Source organism: Nuphar pumila, chromosome 13 (genome assembly GCF_984573655.1).
Source record: "Nuphar pumila chromosome 13, dmNupPumi1.hap1.1, whole genome shotgun sequence".
In the NCBI taxonomy this organism is placed as follows: Eukaryota; Viridiplantae; Streptophyta; class Magnoliopsida; order Nymphaeales; family Nymphaeaceae; genus Nuphar; species Nuphar pumila.
Window position 1 is genome coordinate 99,845,179 of NC_143261.1, and position 13,226 is coordinate 99,858,404.

The following is a 13,226-nucleotide window of genomic DNA, read 5'->3' on the forward strand; positions in this document are numbered from 1 at the left end:
CAAAGCACATTGAGATAGACCAGCATTTTGTCAGGAAAAAGGTCGAAGAAAAAGAGATTGAACCTGCCTTTGTGCGAACTAAAGAGCAAGTTGCAGATATATTCACCAAAGGGTTGACAAAGGACAGATTTTGGATGCTGAAAGGCAAGTTGTTCATGATCCAGGACCATGTACAACTTGAGGGAGGTTGAAAAGAAGGCGCTATTGGATCTTGGATCCAAGTCGGTTTGGGCAGTACCAGACCTGGCTTGTATACTAGATCTTTTCCAGTAATGTTGTATTTTTCCTATTCATTAGAGGGTATTTCCGTACCCTAAAATTGTATTAGTAATGTATTTATAAGCTAATACTATGAAAAACACGCTGAATGGTTTTGGCGTGAAACTGCAGTCTCTTCTCTTCCATATTACTCTTCTTTCTTCTTCTTGCACAGGTGAACATGCGCAGGTGAGCGTGGAGGCCATCACGTTTTAACACAAAGTTGTTTTCATGTCTATTGGTCCATATGTGCAGGATCTATTTCCAAGGAATTTGAACCTCTCAGTTCAGCTGTGAATCTATTCTGGTCAATTTGCTCGTTCTAACCTCAAAGTTCTTTCTCGTCTATTGGTTTGTATCTGCAGGATCTGTTTCTAAGGAAATTGATTGGATCTCGCCACAGAAAAGGTGGTCTGTATTGCATCTACCATACCGACATTAGTGACTTGCCAATATTGTGGCATCATCGCCTAGAGCATGTATCAACCTCTACACTCAACAATATGATATCTTCTCATACTCTGGGACAAAAGTTGAAAGCCTCTAACAAAGTTCTCTCACAAAGGGTATGTCGTTCATAGTGATGCTTCTCTAACCCAATTGCTTTAAAATGAAGCTCATGATATTTGCAATATTTGTTGATAACTACTCTCAGTAGGCTTGATTATACCTCACGAGTTATAAGAGTGAGTATAAGATAAAGATCATCCATTGTGACTTTGGTGGAGAGTATGAGTGATCATTTTCAGAGTTCTCTTCAGTTAAAGTTCATTCGATTAGTTTTTGTCATTATACACCAAAGAAAAATGGGGTCGCCTGAATGAAAGAATAGAAGTTCTTGGGCAAACGCTATGCTTAATTTGGGCTCACTTTCTCATGCACTATGGGTTAGGTGAATTCGTACTGCAATGTATGTGATTATGTTTCGTGGTCCCTTGCTGATATGTATCACATGTAGATGGGCAAGGGTATTCTTGAATACTTCTACTTTCCCCATTCTTTTGTCTTTATGTTTATACAAGGATAGTTAAGTCATTTTTCTACTTTTACTTTGTATATATGTTACTCAAAACTTAATAAAAATATTTGTTCTTGGAGAATTCTATCCACTGTTCAACAATATCAATGTTACTCATATGCATACAATATCTTACACCAGCTTATATTATGTGACGGATTTCCAAGTTTTAAAATGCCGAAATAACATCCAGGCACGTGGTCCGATGCAGATATACTGCAGATCCATTACTGAAATTCTAAATTGTTGGTCTGCAAAACTCGTCTACTGAATTTCAAAATAACTACATGATACCAATAAAATCCTAAGCAATCTTGAGTTAGACAAAACGTGTGACATGGTGGCAGAAGCCAGCACAGGAATTACAACTCATTTACATGTAGTAGACTTTGATGAGTACCCAAGGAAAGGACTATTGTGCCATGGCAGGGTTGCAAGGTTCCTCGTGAGTATGACACAGGCTAACAGTCAATTGAAGCATATCACTACTTTTGATAGAAACTTCAAGAATCTAATGGTTAAATTCAACACAGAACTATACATCAACAGAAAACTGCTGTCAAGGAGATGAAGTGAATGGATTAGAGAAGCAACCTAAAAGTCGTAAATACAACTTAACTTGATGGAAAAAAACAAACCTGATCACGGAATGCAGCAGAATCTGTAACACCTGATTCAGGAGTAGCCGAGTATGTGCCTTCCCTACCAGAAACTGCACGACCCAAGGGTTGCACCTGCTGCATAATATACTTGTGGTAAACTAACTACAATCAGGTGACTGGTATGGATACTTGAACCTTGTTTAAGTAGATATGGACCAATTTACCTTTTTGTCACGAAGGAATCTAGCTTTATCTACACTTCCACTTACAAGTGCAGGCTGGTTTGTTGCATTGGAAGGATTTCTCGCAATCTCCACTAATTGTTGTACTGATTCTGGAAGTCCAGTCCTCATGGACAACTATATAGAAAATATAAATAACTAAGCAAGAAAATTTGAGAATTTCAGGTAAGCCATAACAATAAAGCTTCATTCAGGAGGCCCTTATTCAGTATATTCACATTCTGTTTTTTCATAAAAGAAAAGAAGCCAATCAAATCAAAAGACCAACAGACCAAGCAGAGCCCCTGCTCACTACCTTTCCAAGTGCATCAAGAAGGGTCTGGAACTCAGATGAACTAACCCCAAGCTCCTGTGCTATCAAACTTTGGACCAGCACAATGGTAAAATCTGTAGCAGGTTCTGCAGACAATAAGGAAATAGTAAGCAACATGTCTAAACATATTCATTTCACTCCATACAGGATCCTTCTGATACATACTATTCTTTCCTCCATCAATCAGCTTCGCCAGGTGTACACTGTACTCAGCAAGGTTAAGCAGTTCAGACCTAATAAGGCCAAAAATTATATCCTTATTGTATTTCCGTTCCTCATCAGAGTATATCACCTGATGTCAAGAGAAACAGAAGAAAGGAGTTAATAAGTAAACAGTTACAAGCTAATACAGTGTCCTTCCATGATGGATAAAAGAAAAAATAGATAACATTCCTAATCATGCACCAAAATCTTTTTTAACATAAACCTCCTAAATTTTTCTTGGTTTAGTTATTAGGGAGAGTTGTTAGGAAGGAGATATGAAAGACAACAGGGGCATTTGGCAACTATGCAATTTATGTTTGTTTGTATCAAAGTGATGCCGGCCCTTTGGTGGCATTTACTGTAATAGAAGGGTAATTATAGCCCTAATATACATAATACCGATAAGGAATTATTCTTTTCTAGTTATAATAAGAGCCATAGGGCTGCCGCTCCCTTTGTTGTGGCTGTCATTATTATCTCTCAACAACCAAGCCTTTCCTTTCTCTTCCTTGCCTAACACAAGGATTTTCCTATTTTGAGTCTTCTTGCAGGGAATAGCCAAGTATGTTTATGGTATGAGAGCCATGAATGAGGATGGCTGTCCATCCCATTGAATCTAATTAATAATCTATCTCACCCACCTTCTCTTTTATTTCTTTTTCCCTTTTTCCTTCTTTTTCTCCTTCCCTTCCCTTTTATTCTTTCATTTGCTCCTCCTTTCTTTCCTTTCTTTATCTAACTTTTTTTTGGTCCAACACTTAATGATTTTTGTATTTGAGCATTGTTGCAGGGTTGTCACATAGATACAGGCGCGAGTGCAGTTCAGGTGTGAGTACATGTACGACAGAGAAATTTCCGACTACATACATACATGCATACATATACATATATATATGAGTGATGAAAGCATGCTAAATGACTTTTTTAGGTTTTCCGGCACTTTTTTTGTGATTCTGACCCCATAAACTCATTCAGCATGGTCAAATTACAAAGAATCGACACCTGGATCATGTGTTTTCGATGGAAAAAATGATATTTGGAGCCTTGAAATTTTACGAAGATTTATAAAAAACTATCCATGCATCGGAATCAAACGCTCCAAGAGCTGATCCTCATAAAATCAGGCACATAGATTGCAGCTGTATAGTCAAATTTTAAAAATAAAACTAAAAAGGCCCAAAAACCCATTTAGCATGTTTGCATCTCTCTCTCTCTCTCTCTCTCTCTCTCTCTCTCTCTCTCTCTCTATATATATATATATATATATATATATATATATAGGTAATGGATCAGGTCAGATTCGAAACTGGGTTGACCTGTACCCATGAAAAACCAAAACCAGTACCAGCGTCAACTCAGGTACAGCAGCCCTAAAAGAGCACCCATGTTACATAGCTGCAGGTAATAGTCTAGTTTCAAGAGTTTCTTCTCTAAACACATAGTGGTAATTGAACAAATTATATAGATCAAATGATGGACTTTCAACTCTTAGAAGCCTTCAAATTCATGAATCATTCTGTAAAATCATATTTCAGTTTAGAAGCACTTCAAATTCATGAATCATTCTGCATAACCATATCATAATGCAGAAGCGCAAAAAATAAACTAAGCTCTCAGCATCCAAGCCTTCATTTTCTACAATCTCAGAAAGTACTGTATGATTACAAACACTATACACAGCCAGTGATCACTTTAGCATTCACACAGAAACTGTGGGCCAGAGGATCCATATTGAAGGAAGACAGCTATATAAACTAATCAACACAGAATAGAGAAAAGATATTAACAATTCAAGCAACGAAATATATCAGCCATGTGTGTTCACTTCATGGGGTTCAACAAATAAGCATTATAACTTGCATAGATGTGAAAGGCATCAAAGAAACAACATTTTATGAAATAGAAATGGAAGAATACATCAATCTCAACATTTATTGACCCAGTAAATCTTGTATATGCCTAAAAGCTAAAAGCAGCATCTGTGAAATGCTTTGACAATATATGAAGCACTATAAAGAAGTTAGATAATAGATTTCACTTAGCAAAGAGTAGTTGCAAGTGAAGCAGAAATCATATGTATGGGTTGGCATCATCTTTAATCTATGCACCATTATTTGTTCAATAACACGGAATCATCGAGCACACATTGCCAATGCAGAAATTTCCAAAAGAACAACCATGAACTCATTCTGAAAACAGAACTTTTTAAAGAAGACAAACATTGAGCAGGAATGAAACAGGTAGAAACATACCCAGCTGGTCAATTCCTTGACAACAAGTTTGCACACATCTCTAATAGCAACCAGAATAGCAAGATTATAAGATACAAGGAGACTGTTTGATGAATACTCATATAAGCTCTTGAAAACCTGCATTTGAAAATAAGCAACCATAATTACAGACAGAAGACAATTATTAACAATGAGAATCCTAGCAAATAGCTTTTGACAAATGACCTTTTGTGCAATAGCCATGGCACCCTCATCTTTGCTGACACATCGGAGAATGATTTCTGGAACTTCAGCAATGACAACCTGTACAGACAAAAAAGGAAAAAAAAACATTTCCATGTAGAATATAATCAGCCATTTCACAGTAAACATGCATGCCATTTATTTAATATCAGCTTTCAAATTATATATTAATATATAATACCACCACTGGTTTAAACATATTAGTACCTGAATTTCAGCATCCCTTGCATCTTTTGAAATCAGATTTTCAAGCTGAAAACAATAAGGCATCTGATTAGGCATAGTTCCTGGATAGGGTTGGTAACTATCACGGGAATCCAGAAATGAAGACAATACAATAAATGTCCATGGAAAAGAAATGACAACAATGAAGGAATGCTAAAGTAGCACGAAGGAGAAAATGGTGATTAGCAAAGTTCAAAAACAAAATTAGGAATCAGAAATTATATTGTGTGTGAACTGTGAAGCAACATTCAGATGCAACTCATATTGTCAAATTGTAATCCAAAACCAGTATGGAAGAACTAGATTTTTAACTGAAAATGCAAATCAGACAAAACACATCCACCATCACCACCCAAAAAATAATAATAATAATAAAGATCAGACCCTACTGAAATGAATATTAGAAAATCTAACTGCATGGCAGTTACGACCTGCATGATTTATTGACATAAATAAGGTAAAAATTATGAGGCTGGACACCATATATCAAGAATGATTCAATCATTCAACATATTAGACAAAAATAACGGGAACAGAGGATACCTTCTGGGCCACTGCCTCATACTTATCTAATGCATCACCAGTAGTCAAAGGTTCAGATATGCCAGTTCCAAGGCGTTCTGCAGCAGATTGTGGAAGTGATTGCTGTAATGAGGGCACAGAGTCCTTGCATCAATTCATAGACAACGATGAAAAAACAACTCTTTGAAAGAACACACTTAATAAGGACAAAGAAACTAAACTTGACCAGACCTTGACAGGATTAGAAGATTCTGTGAGCTGCATTTCAGTGACTGCAGCAGGCAATGATGTCAATGAAAAAGAATTGATCTCTGTAACACCCTGGATAGCGCCATCAGTTGCTCCAGTATAGCCTGAAGTTATGCTGAAGAAACAAATACATGCACTAAATATTGAAGACCAAATAAATGTAAAGTAGAGATGATTTCACAAAACAAGAGAATCTGAAAGTTGGATGCCAACCCAGAGGCCAATTCCTCAGGAATCTGGTCTGAAGGCTGCACAGCAGAACCAAATCCTGCAGCTAGTTGTGTGCTTGAGTAAATGCTCGAATTAATCTGCACTGAGCCAGAAGCATAAGCACGAGACAATCCAGAATCAACAAAACCACCAGAAGAAGCTGGTTGAACAGCGGCCATAGCATTTGAACTCTGACTCGTCTGGTTTTGCCACGGGAACCGAGCAAAATCCTAACCAAATATGATATAAAATCAGTAGAAAAAAATTATAAATAAATAAATGGACACCATCCAGTCAGCAAATACAAAACCATCAGATGCTAAAGATGTGCTCCACAGAATTTACACTTTGACTCAATGAGACAAGGAATATTAGTGGATGCTTTGTACCAACCACGACATTATGGATTAAAGCATATCAATTTATCTATTCTACACATCCTCAAAAAGATTTTCTTTATGCATTTCATTATCCATATGTGTATGTCGATGTACGGATATTTTGCTAGAGTTCTTTCATTTTCAAATGCATGAAAATTATCATCCTAGAAAGGATACCTTATCCTTTTGAATCATTGTGAAATGGTAAGTTGAAAGATGGAATGAATTCTTCCCTCTTGTCCTCCATTTTTAGAAATGCATGCTTGCTTAAACTGAACTCAATAGCCAGATAAGGGAAACTTTTAAATGCGGTACCTATTACCTTGAAACCATCTTGGATGAGTACCTTCCAAGTTCCAACCTATGTTACTTGGACACTGACATAGATGGGATCTCGGACACAACAGGTCTTGAAAAACTAGACACTTGGACATGGCTATGTATCTACATCCAAAAAATTATACTATACAAAAAAAATGAGTGTTATAATCAATTATAAAATGCAAATTCATTTTTATTGAATTTGATCATTGATAATTTACAGGAAATATAAACACGTAACTACAAACAACAAGCATAGTAAATTGAATAAGGCGGCATACATGACCAGGTGACCCAGTTCCATCAAATTTGCCACAAAAATAACACAAATATAGAACCTTAACACATATACACTACCTATATGTTCCCCAGATATTCTTCAAAGAAAAGAAACCTACATTTAACCAATCTATCAAGAAGCTAACACCAGCATTATGAAATTGAATGCTATGCTAGCCAATGCATCACTGCTTTTACATTTTAAGCATTACTCTGAATCTGATACGGATCTCTAATTAGTATATACCTCATATACTCGCTGTTGTTCAGCAGATAATCGACCAGGCTTTGGGCGGAGTGCTTCTGGCAGTCTAGCTAAAGTTCCTTGTGAATAGGTACTGGCCTCAAAGAAGGCAGTACTAAGCCCCTCCCTTTGCTTCCTTCTCATGGACAGCAGTTCAACAAACTCATTTTCAATTCTTTGAAGAGCCTATAAAATTAATCAAAGTTAATTCCTCCAAAAGAGTATATCACAGCAATATGAAATCTATGTAGCTATCAGGCGCTTTAGCATACAAGTCCACATTTTCAAGTTTAAATACAATGAGCAAGAAAGAAAACAGAAAAGATTGGAAAGACTTCAAAGTACTAGATGAGAAGAACACTATATCGTGCCTTATCATAGGGGCCAACCATCATGCAGTTCAACAATGTCAACCAGCTAATTGCAAACATTGTTTGGAATGAGACAACGACTTTAAAGCAATAGATTCACTAGTTTGGCAGAACAATTAAATCTACCTACTAAATAATTTTTTCCTAGACAATGAAAATGAAGCAAAAATGAAGGGCTGATAGATTTTAAATTTTCTCTATGTTTAAAGCTAGATTTTAAATTTTCGCTATGTTTAAAGCTTATTACACGTGCACGCAAATCTATGGTATCAGGACATGTCGTTACAGGCGGCGTACCCGTGACACGAGGGAAGGCACCGGGCTCAATGCAGGTATGCCGCAAGTCGAGTCCCGCACTGCGTCGGGTAGGGTCCAAGGCAGACCCCTGCCCCACCCGATACAATCCTCTCTCTCTCTCTCTCTCTCTCTCTCTCTCTCTCTCTCTCTCTCTCTCTCTCTCTCTCTCTCTCTCTCTCTAACTGCAAGGTCACTTGAAGGAGCTCACCTTCGGCGACCTCCTGAGGGAGGTAGGACCGTAGGAGCAACATCTCTCTTTTTTTTGTTTTAGGGTGTTTTCAATTTATAATTTACATATATTCAGATTGTATTTAGTATCTATTTTCAGTTTGTATTCAATTGATAATTTATAATTATATGTTCAGCTTATAACTTGATATTTAGTTTGTTATGGCCTTTTTGTAATTTTGGACTTTTTTTCTTTTCAGTAAGCTTGTTATTTGTTAACTTAATAGTTGATATTATGTTTATGAATGTTTTTCTATATTTTTGTTTGCTAAGTGCTAATTGTTAGGTATTACTATTATATGACATTGTTATAACTTGTTTCTTCAATTGTTAATTTGTTAGTTGTAGATTGTTGCTTCTCAATTCTTTCTTGAATTTTGATTCTTTGAACAAAAGTTGTTAGCTTGTTACTAGTTTAGTTGGTTATTAAATGTTAAATTAATTTATGAATTTGATTCTTTGAATTTATTTTGCATTTATGTTATATTTAATATATATACACATATATATAGCTGTGTCCCCGTACCCATATTTTTTGGAATTGTCATGTCATACCCTCCGTACCCGTACCCAGGTGACATAGATGAAGATGCATGTGAAGCCGTTTCTGCCCATAAATCTATAGTAGTTCTGCTCATTACTGAATTTATGAGTTCCACTCATTGTGCACATCTAGAATATAAGAGTCAGTGATATTCTCACACCTAGATATACATAGAAAAGAGAAGTGGAATCAGGGCTGAGATTCTAAAGCAGTACATAGTCACCAAGAAGATTACGGTACTAAGCAGTTCAGTCGGCTTACGGGCACTGATATATTGCCTTCGCCATAACCATTGTATCATTCAGTAGGAAGGAACAATCATTTCATCATTTATTTTTGAAAAGGCTTTAACTAGTCTACGGATATCAGGCAGGAGCAGCCCGGCCCAATTTGGGAGCAACAGACCTGACCCATACCCAGGCCTGAGCATGGCTCTGATGCAGTCATAATCAGGCTCAGTCTGGGCCTGTCCAGTCCCAGTTATTTGTAAATGGGCTGGGTCCATCTCAGCCCCGATTTCTTACAGGGCTGGGTACCAATGGTCCAAAGTCCACCCCTAAGTATATCAAATTAGAACCAAACATATCCAATTCCTTCAAAGTACATAAAATTGAAAAGGGTGCCTCCTCATTCTTCTGACAAAGACAAGAAGGGTTCTAACTAAGAAACTAAGATGATCTAGACAAGTATCTGATTTCTTGGAGCAACATAAATCATGTTAGAATGTCGCATATCAAGAAGTACTGGAAGATCAGACACACCTACAAGTATTGAAAATGGTTTGCTCGTATTCACCAAGTACAATCTAATGCTCACTAGGAACAAGAAAAGTTGTCACCAGAAAAGGCAAAAAAATGCAGAGAAAAGCTATTTAAATAGACAAATGGATGGAAACCTGATAACAGCTCACATACTGTTCCTAAAGCTGAATGACAGGTAAGCAGTCAGTAAAATTTAGTAGTAACAATAATTGTTTGTAAAAGATTTTACACATTTGAAATCAGCCAAGGAAGGGTGGGAAAAGATAACTGCATGAACAAGCAACCACTGGCATGTTATACACGGACATCATGTTACCCAAAAAATCGACAGTAAAGAATACAGTTGAGGCATCTTCTATGGTAACCAGGTCAACTATGCATAAAGCGAACATTTGGCCAAGAGAAAAAACAACACATCTAAAAGGCTAATACATAATCCAGATTCTTCCATACACATTAGAGAAAAACATGATAAAAGATGTGCGACAAGATTGCCTGTAATATCACATATTTTCATACTTAGTCATTTTCAGTTTTTTCGAAAATTTGGCTAAGTATAGAAGAAAAATTGTTTGATTCTCGATTTTAGGCCGATGCTTTGGAATCTGGGCTTGGCACAGGTCTCATTGTCAAGGCCTAAACTAGCCAATCAAAATGTGAGAAAAAGTCTTAATTTTGACTTTTAAATTCAAGTGAAATTCGAGCAAAATTCAAGTTATTTTCGAACGAATTTCAGAATCGAAATTTGAGTTATATAACGTTGGATGTGTCATGAAATTTTGAGCGTAACGATATTTTATTCTCCTTGACTTAGGCTACGGTTGGCCTGAAAAACATATTTTTTAAAAAATTGAGCAGTTTGTCGGTTCATATCCATATTTGGATCGGACCGGATCTAATGGATTTGATCCAAAATAATATGTATTTGGACTCTATCCAAGACCCATATTAATATGGATTTGATCCAACTCAAGACCCATTTGGATTTCTAAGATGGATTTAGATCTTGGATCTGAATCCAGATCCAAATACATGCTCCACAATTTTTCCAACTTTAAATTCATCAAAAACCTTTAAATTGGGGTTTATTAATATTAAGAAACCTCCTAAGTTAATTTGGTAATTTTTGAAAACTTCTGAAAATTTATTTAATATTTAACATTAAATAAATAATTAATTTAATGTAATTCTGAAAATTTATTGTTGATACTTGTTTAGGACTCTAAGTAGAGCCCTTAAACCCATGTAAAATCACTTAATAAGTATCCTAGTTCAATAAAATAACTTTTGGAAGCTTCTAGGTATTTATTTATTAATAAATAATAATTAATTAATTAATTAATTTTAATTAATTCTAGGATTTATTTTTTTAGAATGTTTAGGACTCTTTATAGAGCCCTTGTTCATGCCTTAAAAGCTTTAAGAAAGACTTTTAAAAAACACTTAACTTTGAAAAAGTAAAACTTGAGAGTTCTGAAATATTCGGAAAACTCTAGGAGAGAAGAGAGTTTCAGCTAGGGCTGCACTTTCTTCTCCAGCCCATCTAGAGCTCTATAAATAGATCAAAAAAAAGGGGAAGAAAAAAAAAGAGAAGGAAAAAGAGAGGAAGAGGAAGAAAAAGAGGGCTATCTTTTTCGATCGTCCGACATTTTTCACCATTAATCTTGTTTTTTTTATCTACGGTTAAGGTACGGGTTCGTTCTCTTGATTCAAATAGGAAAAAAGAACCTAAATCTGATTTAGGTGATATTTTATGAAGGAAGCCATGAAACTGGTTCGATTTTTCATGTTCAAATTGGGGAAAATCGATATATTCATGGTGGTTTATGTATATTTCATATTTAAGATCTTATTTCATAATGAAAGCATGCTTTATTTAAAATTCATGCATATATATATAATATAAAGTTGTCTGTTGGAATCATAGCCAAGGTTTGGGCCAGATTCCACCCAAGCCATTGATTTTTCTAGAGGTGTTTTGCATTCCAAATGCTACTGTATTCTTCTTTCCATCTGTTCTACCACATGGGTACATAGTATGACATGGATACAGCTGGTAGAATTTGTCTGTTTCAAAGTGGGAGCAGGTGCACATGTACATACATACATATATTTATTTATTTGCTATTTATATATGTATGTATGTATGTCTCATATGAATGATTTATTTGTACATCATCTCCGGTTTAGATGTATTGCCAGTGGAAACCTGATGATGGTTGTTGTCTATAACTTGAAACTATTGTTAAGTATTCCCCTTTGAAAAGCTGACTTATTAGCAGTCAAACAACATCCTAAGTTAAATCTTAAAACTCAGGATTTAACCAATGGACTCACAAGACTCCAGATTGGATAGCTCATTGATAACAGATGCCCTGCCTAGGATGGGTTGGGTTTGTGTCAGGTTTTGGCTTAAACTCTGCCAGACAGTTTATGCGCCAGGGTTTATGCTATTCCAAAAGTGCAACAAGCCACACTTGTATCAAGTCCAAGAAATAAGTAAAAACATATATATATATATATATTCGGACCGAACAGGGTGTTGTCCAGTCCCAGCTGACACAGTCGGCTGGGAAGAACAGTACGTTGTTCAGTCCCATCCGACTGGTTCGGCTGGGGCTGAGTCCCTGTTAAAAAAAACAGTATATATGTGGTTAAACAATTTTTTTATATGCATATCATGCTGTCAAGTGGCTCAGTTTGGCCCCCAGCCAACCCAGTCGGCTGGGTGTGCTTTGGCAGTGAACGGACCCAACCGACTTGGTTCGGCTGGGCCAGTTGCCAGAAAAAAAAACATGGGGAAACAATATAAATATATATTGTTAAATTAATATTTTTATGATACTGGGCCATGTGCTTGCAGAAAATATTTTTAAAATAAAACTACTCGGCTTGTCAAATCTTAATTGTCACCACATGTACAGATTTTTATTAGATGATGTGGAGAATTTGATACATGATCAAGTCTTGTAATTTATGCATATGCTCATGCCTAATTGAGGTTGAGTAGAAACTCAAATTTGTATGTAAAATTCCAAATCTGCTATTTATATTAGGCTTGGTTGTTAGCATGCAAAAGAATGGTATTTTTCACATACTTGTACTTGATATATTGTGTTGAACCAAGGCATTTGGCATGGTCACATAAGCACATGCACGTGAATAGTGAACACATGCTTATAAAGGTTGTGTTCCATGTACATCACTAAACTTGCATATATGAATGTGCATACATGAGATAGATGATTTTGCATGTGTTAATTGGATTACACTGGGTTTTACGCATGCAAGAGAATGACATTGCACACATGTCTAGGTTGTTTTATGACATGCATGTTCATGGTATTAATGCATAGTTGGTTTTTATGCATGTAGTCAGTGGCACGAGTGTTCACATGTTCAGTTGTATGATTCATGAAAAAAGGCAAGTATTGGTTCACATGTTTATTTAAATTGGTTCATGAATGGAAGCGTGCATTTGGCA

General features: G+C 36.1%; 1 protein-coding gene across 7 annotated transcripts in view; it reads right to left on the bottom strand.

Annotated features, from left to right (window-relative positions):
* The window catches only part of LOC149819439 (uncharacterized), a 58,075-nt gene that overhangs the window by 20,738 nt on the left and 24,111 nt on the right, over positions 1-13,226 (bottom strand). For 5 of the 7 annotated variants that reach the window (XM_089985355.1, XM_089985354.1, XM_089985350.1 and 2 more), the window contains exons 29-39: positions 7,545-7,727; positions 6,321-6,547; positions 6,090-6,222; positions 5,880-5,981; positions 5,319-5,363; positions 5,094-5,171; positions 4,890-5,006; positions 2,599-2,725; positions 2,416-2,519; positions 2,103-2,237; positions 1,915-2,025 (exon numbers count right to left, since the gene is read on the bottom strand). In XM_089985355.1, the coding sequence (XP_089841481.1) occupies positions 1,915-2,025; positions 2,103-2,237; positions 2,416-2,519; positions 2,599-2,725; positions 4,890-5,006; positions 5,094-5,171; positions 5,319-5,363; positions 5,880-5,981; positions 6,090-6,222; positions 6,321-6,547; positions 7,545-7,727 (1,362 nt within the window). The remainder of the gene's footprint in view (positions 1-1,914; positions 2,026-2,102; positions 2,238-2,415; positions 2,520-2,598; positions 2,726-4,889; positions 5,007-5,093; positions 5,172-5,318; positions 5,364-5,879; positions 5,982-6,089; positions 6,223-6,320; positions 6,548-7,544; positions 7,728-13,226) is intronic. The other 2 variants (XM_089985353.1, XM_089985352.1) reach the window with 2 other exon arrangements.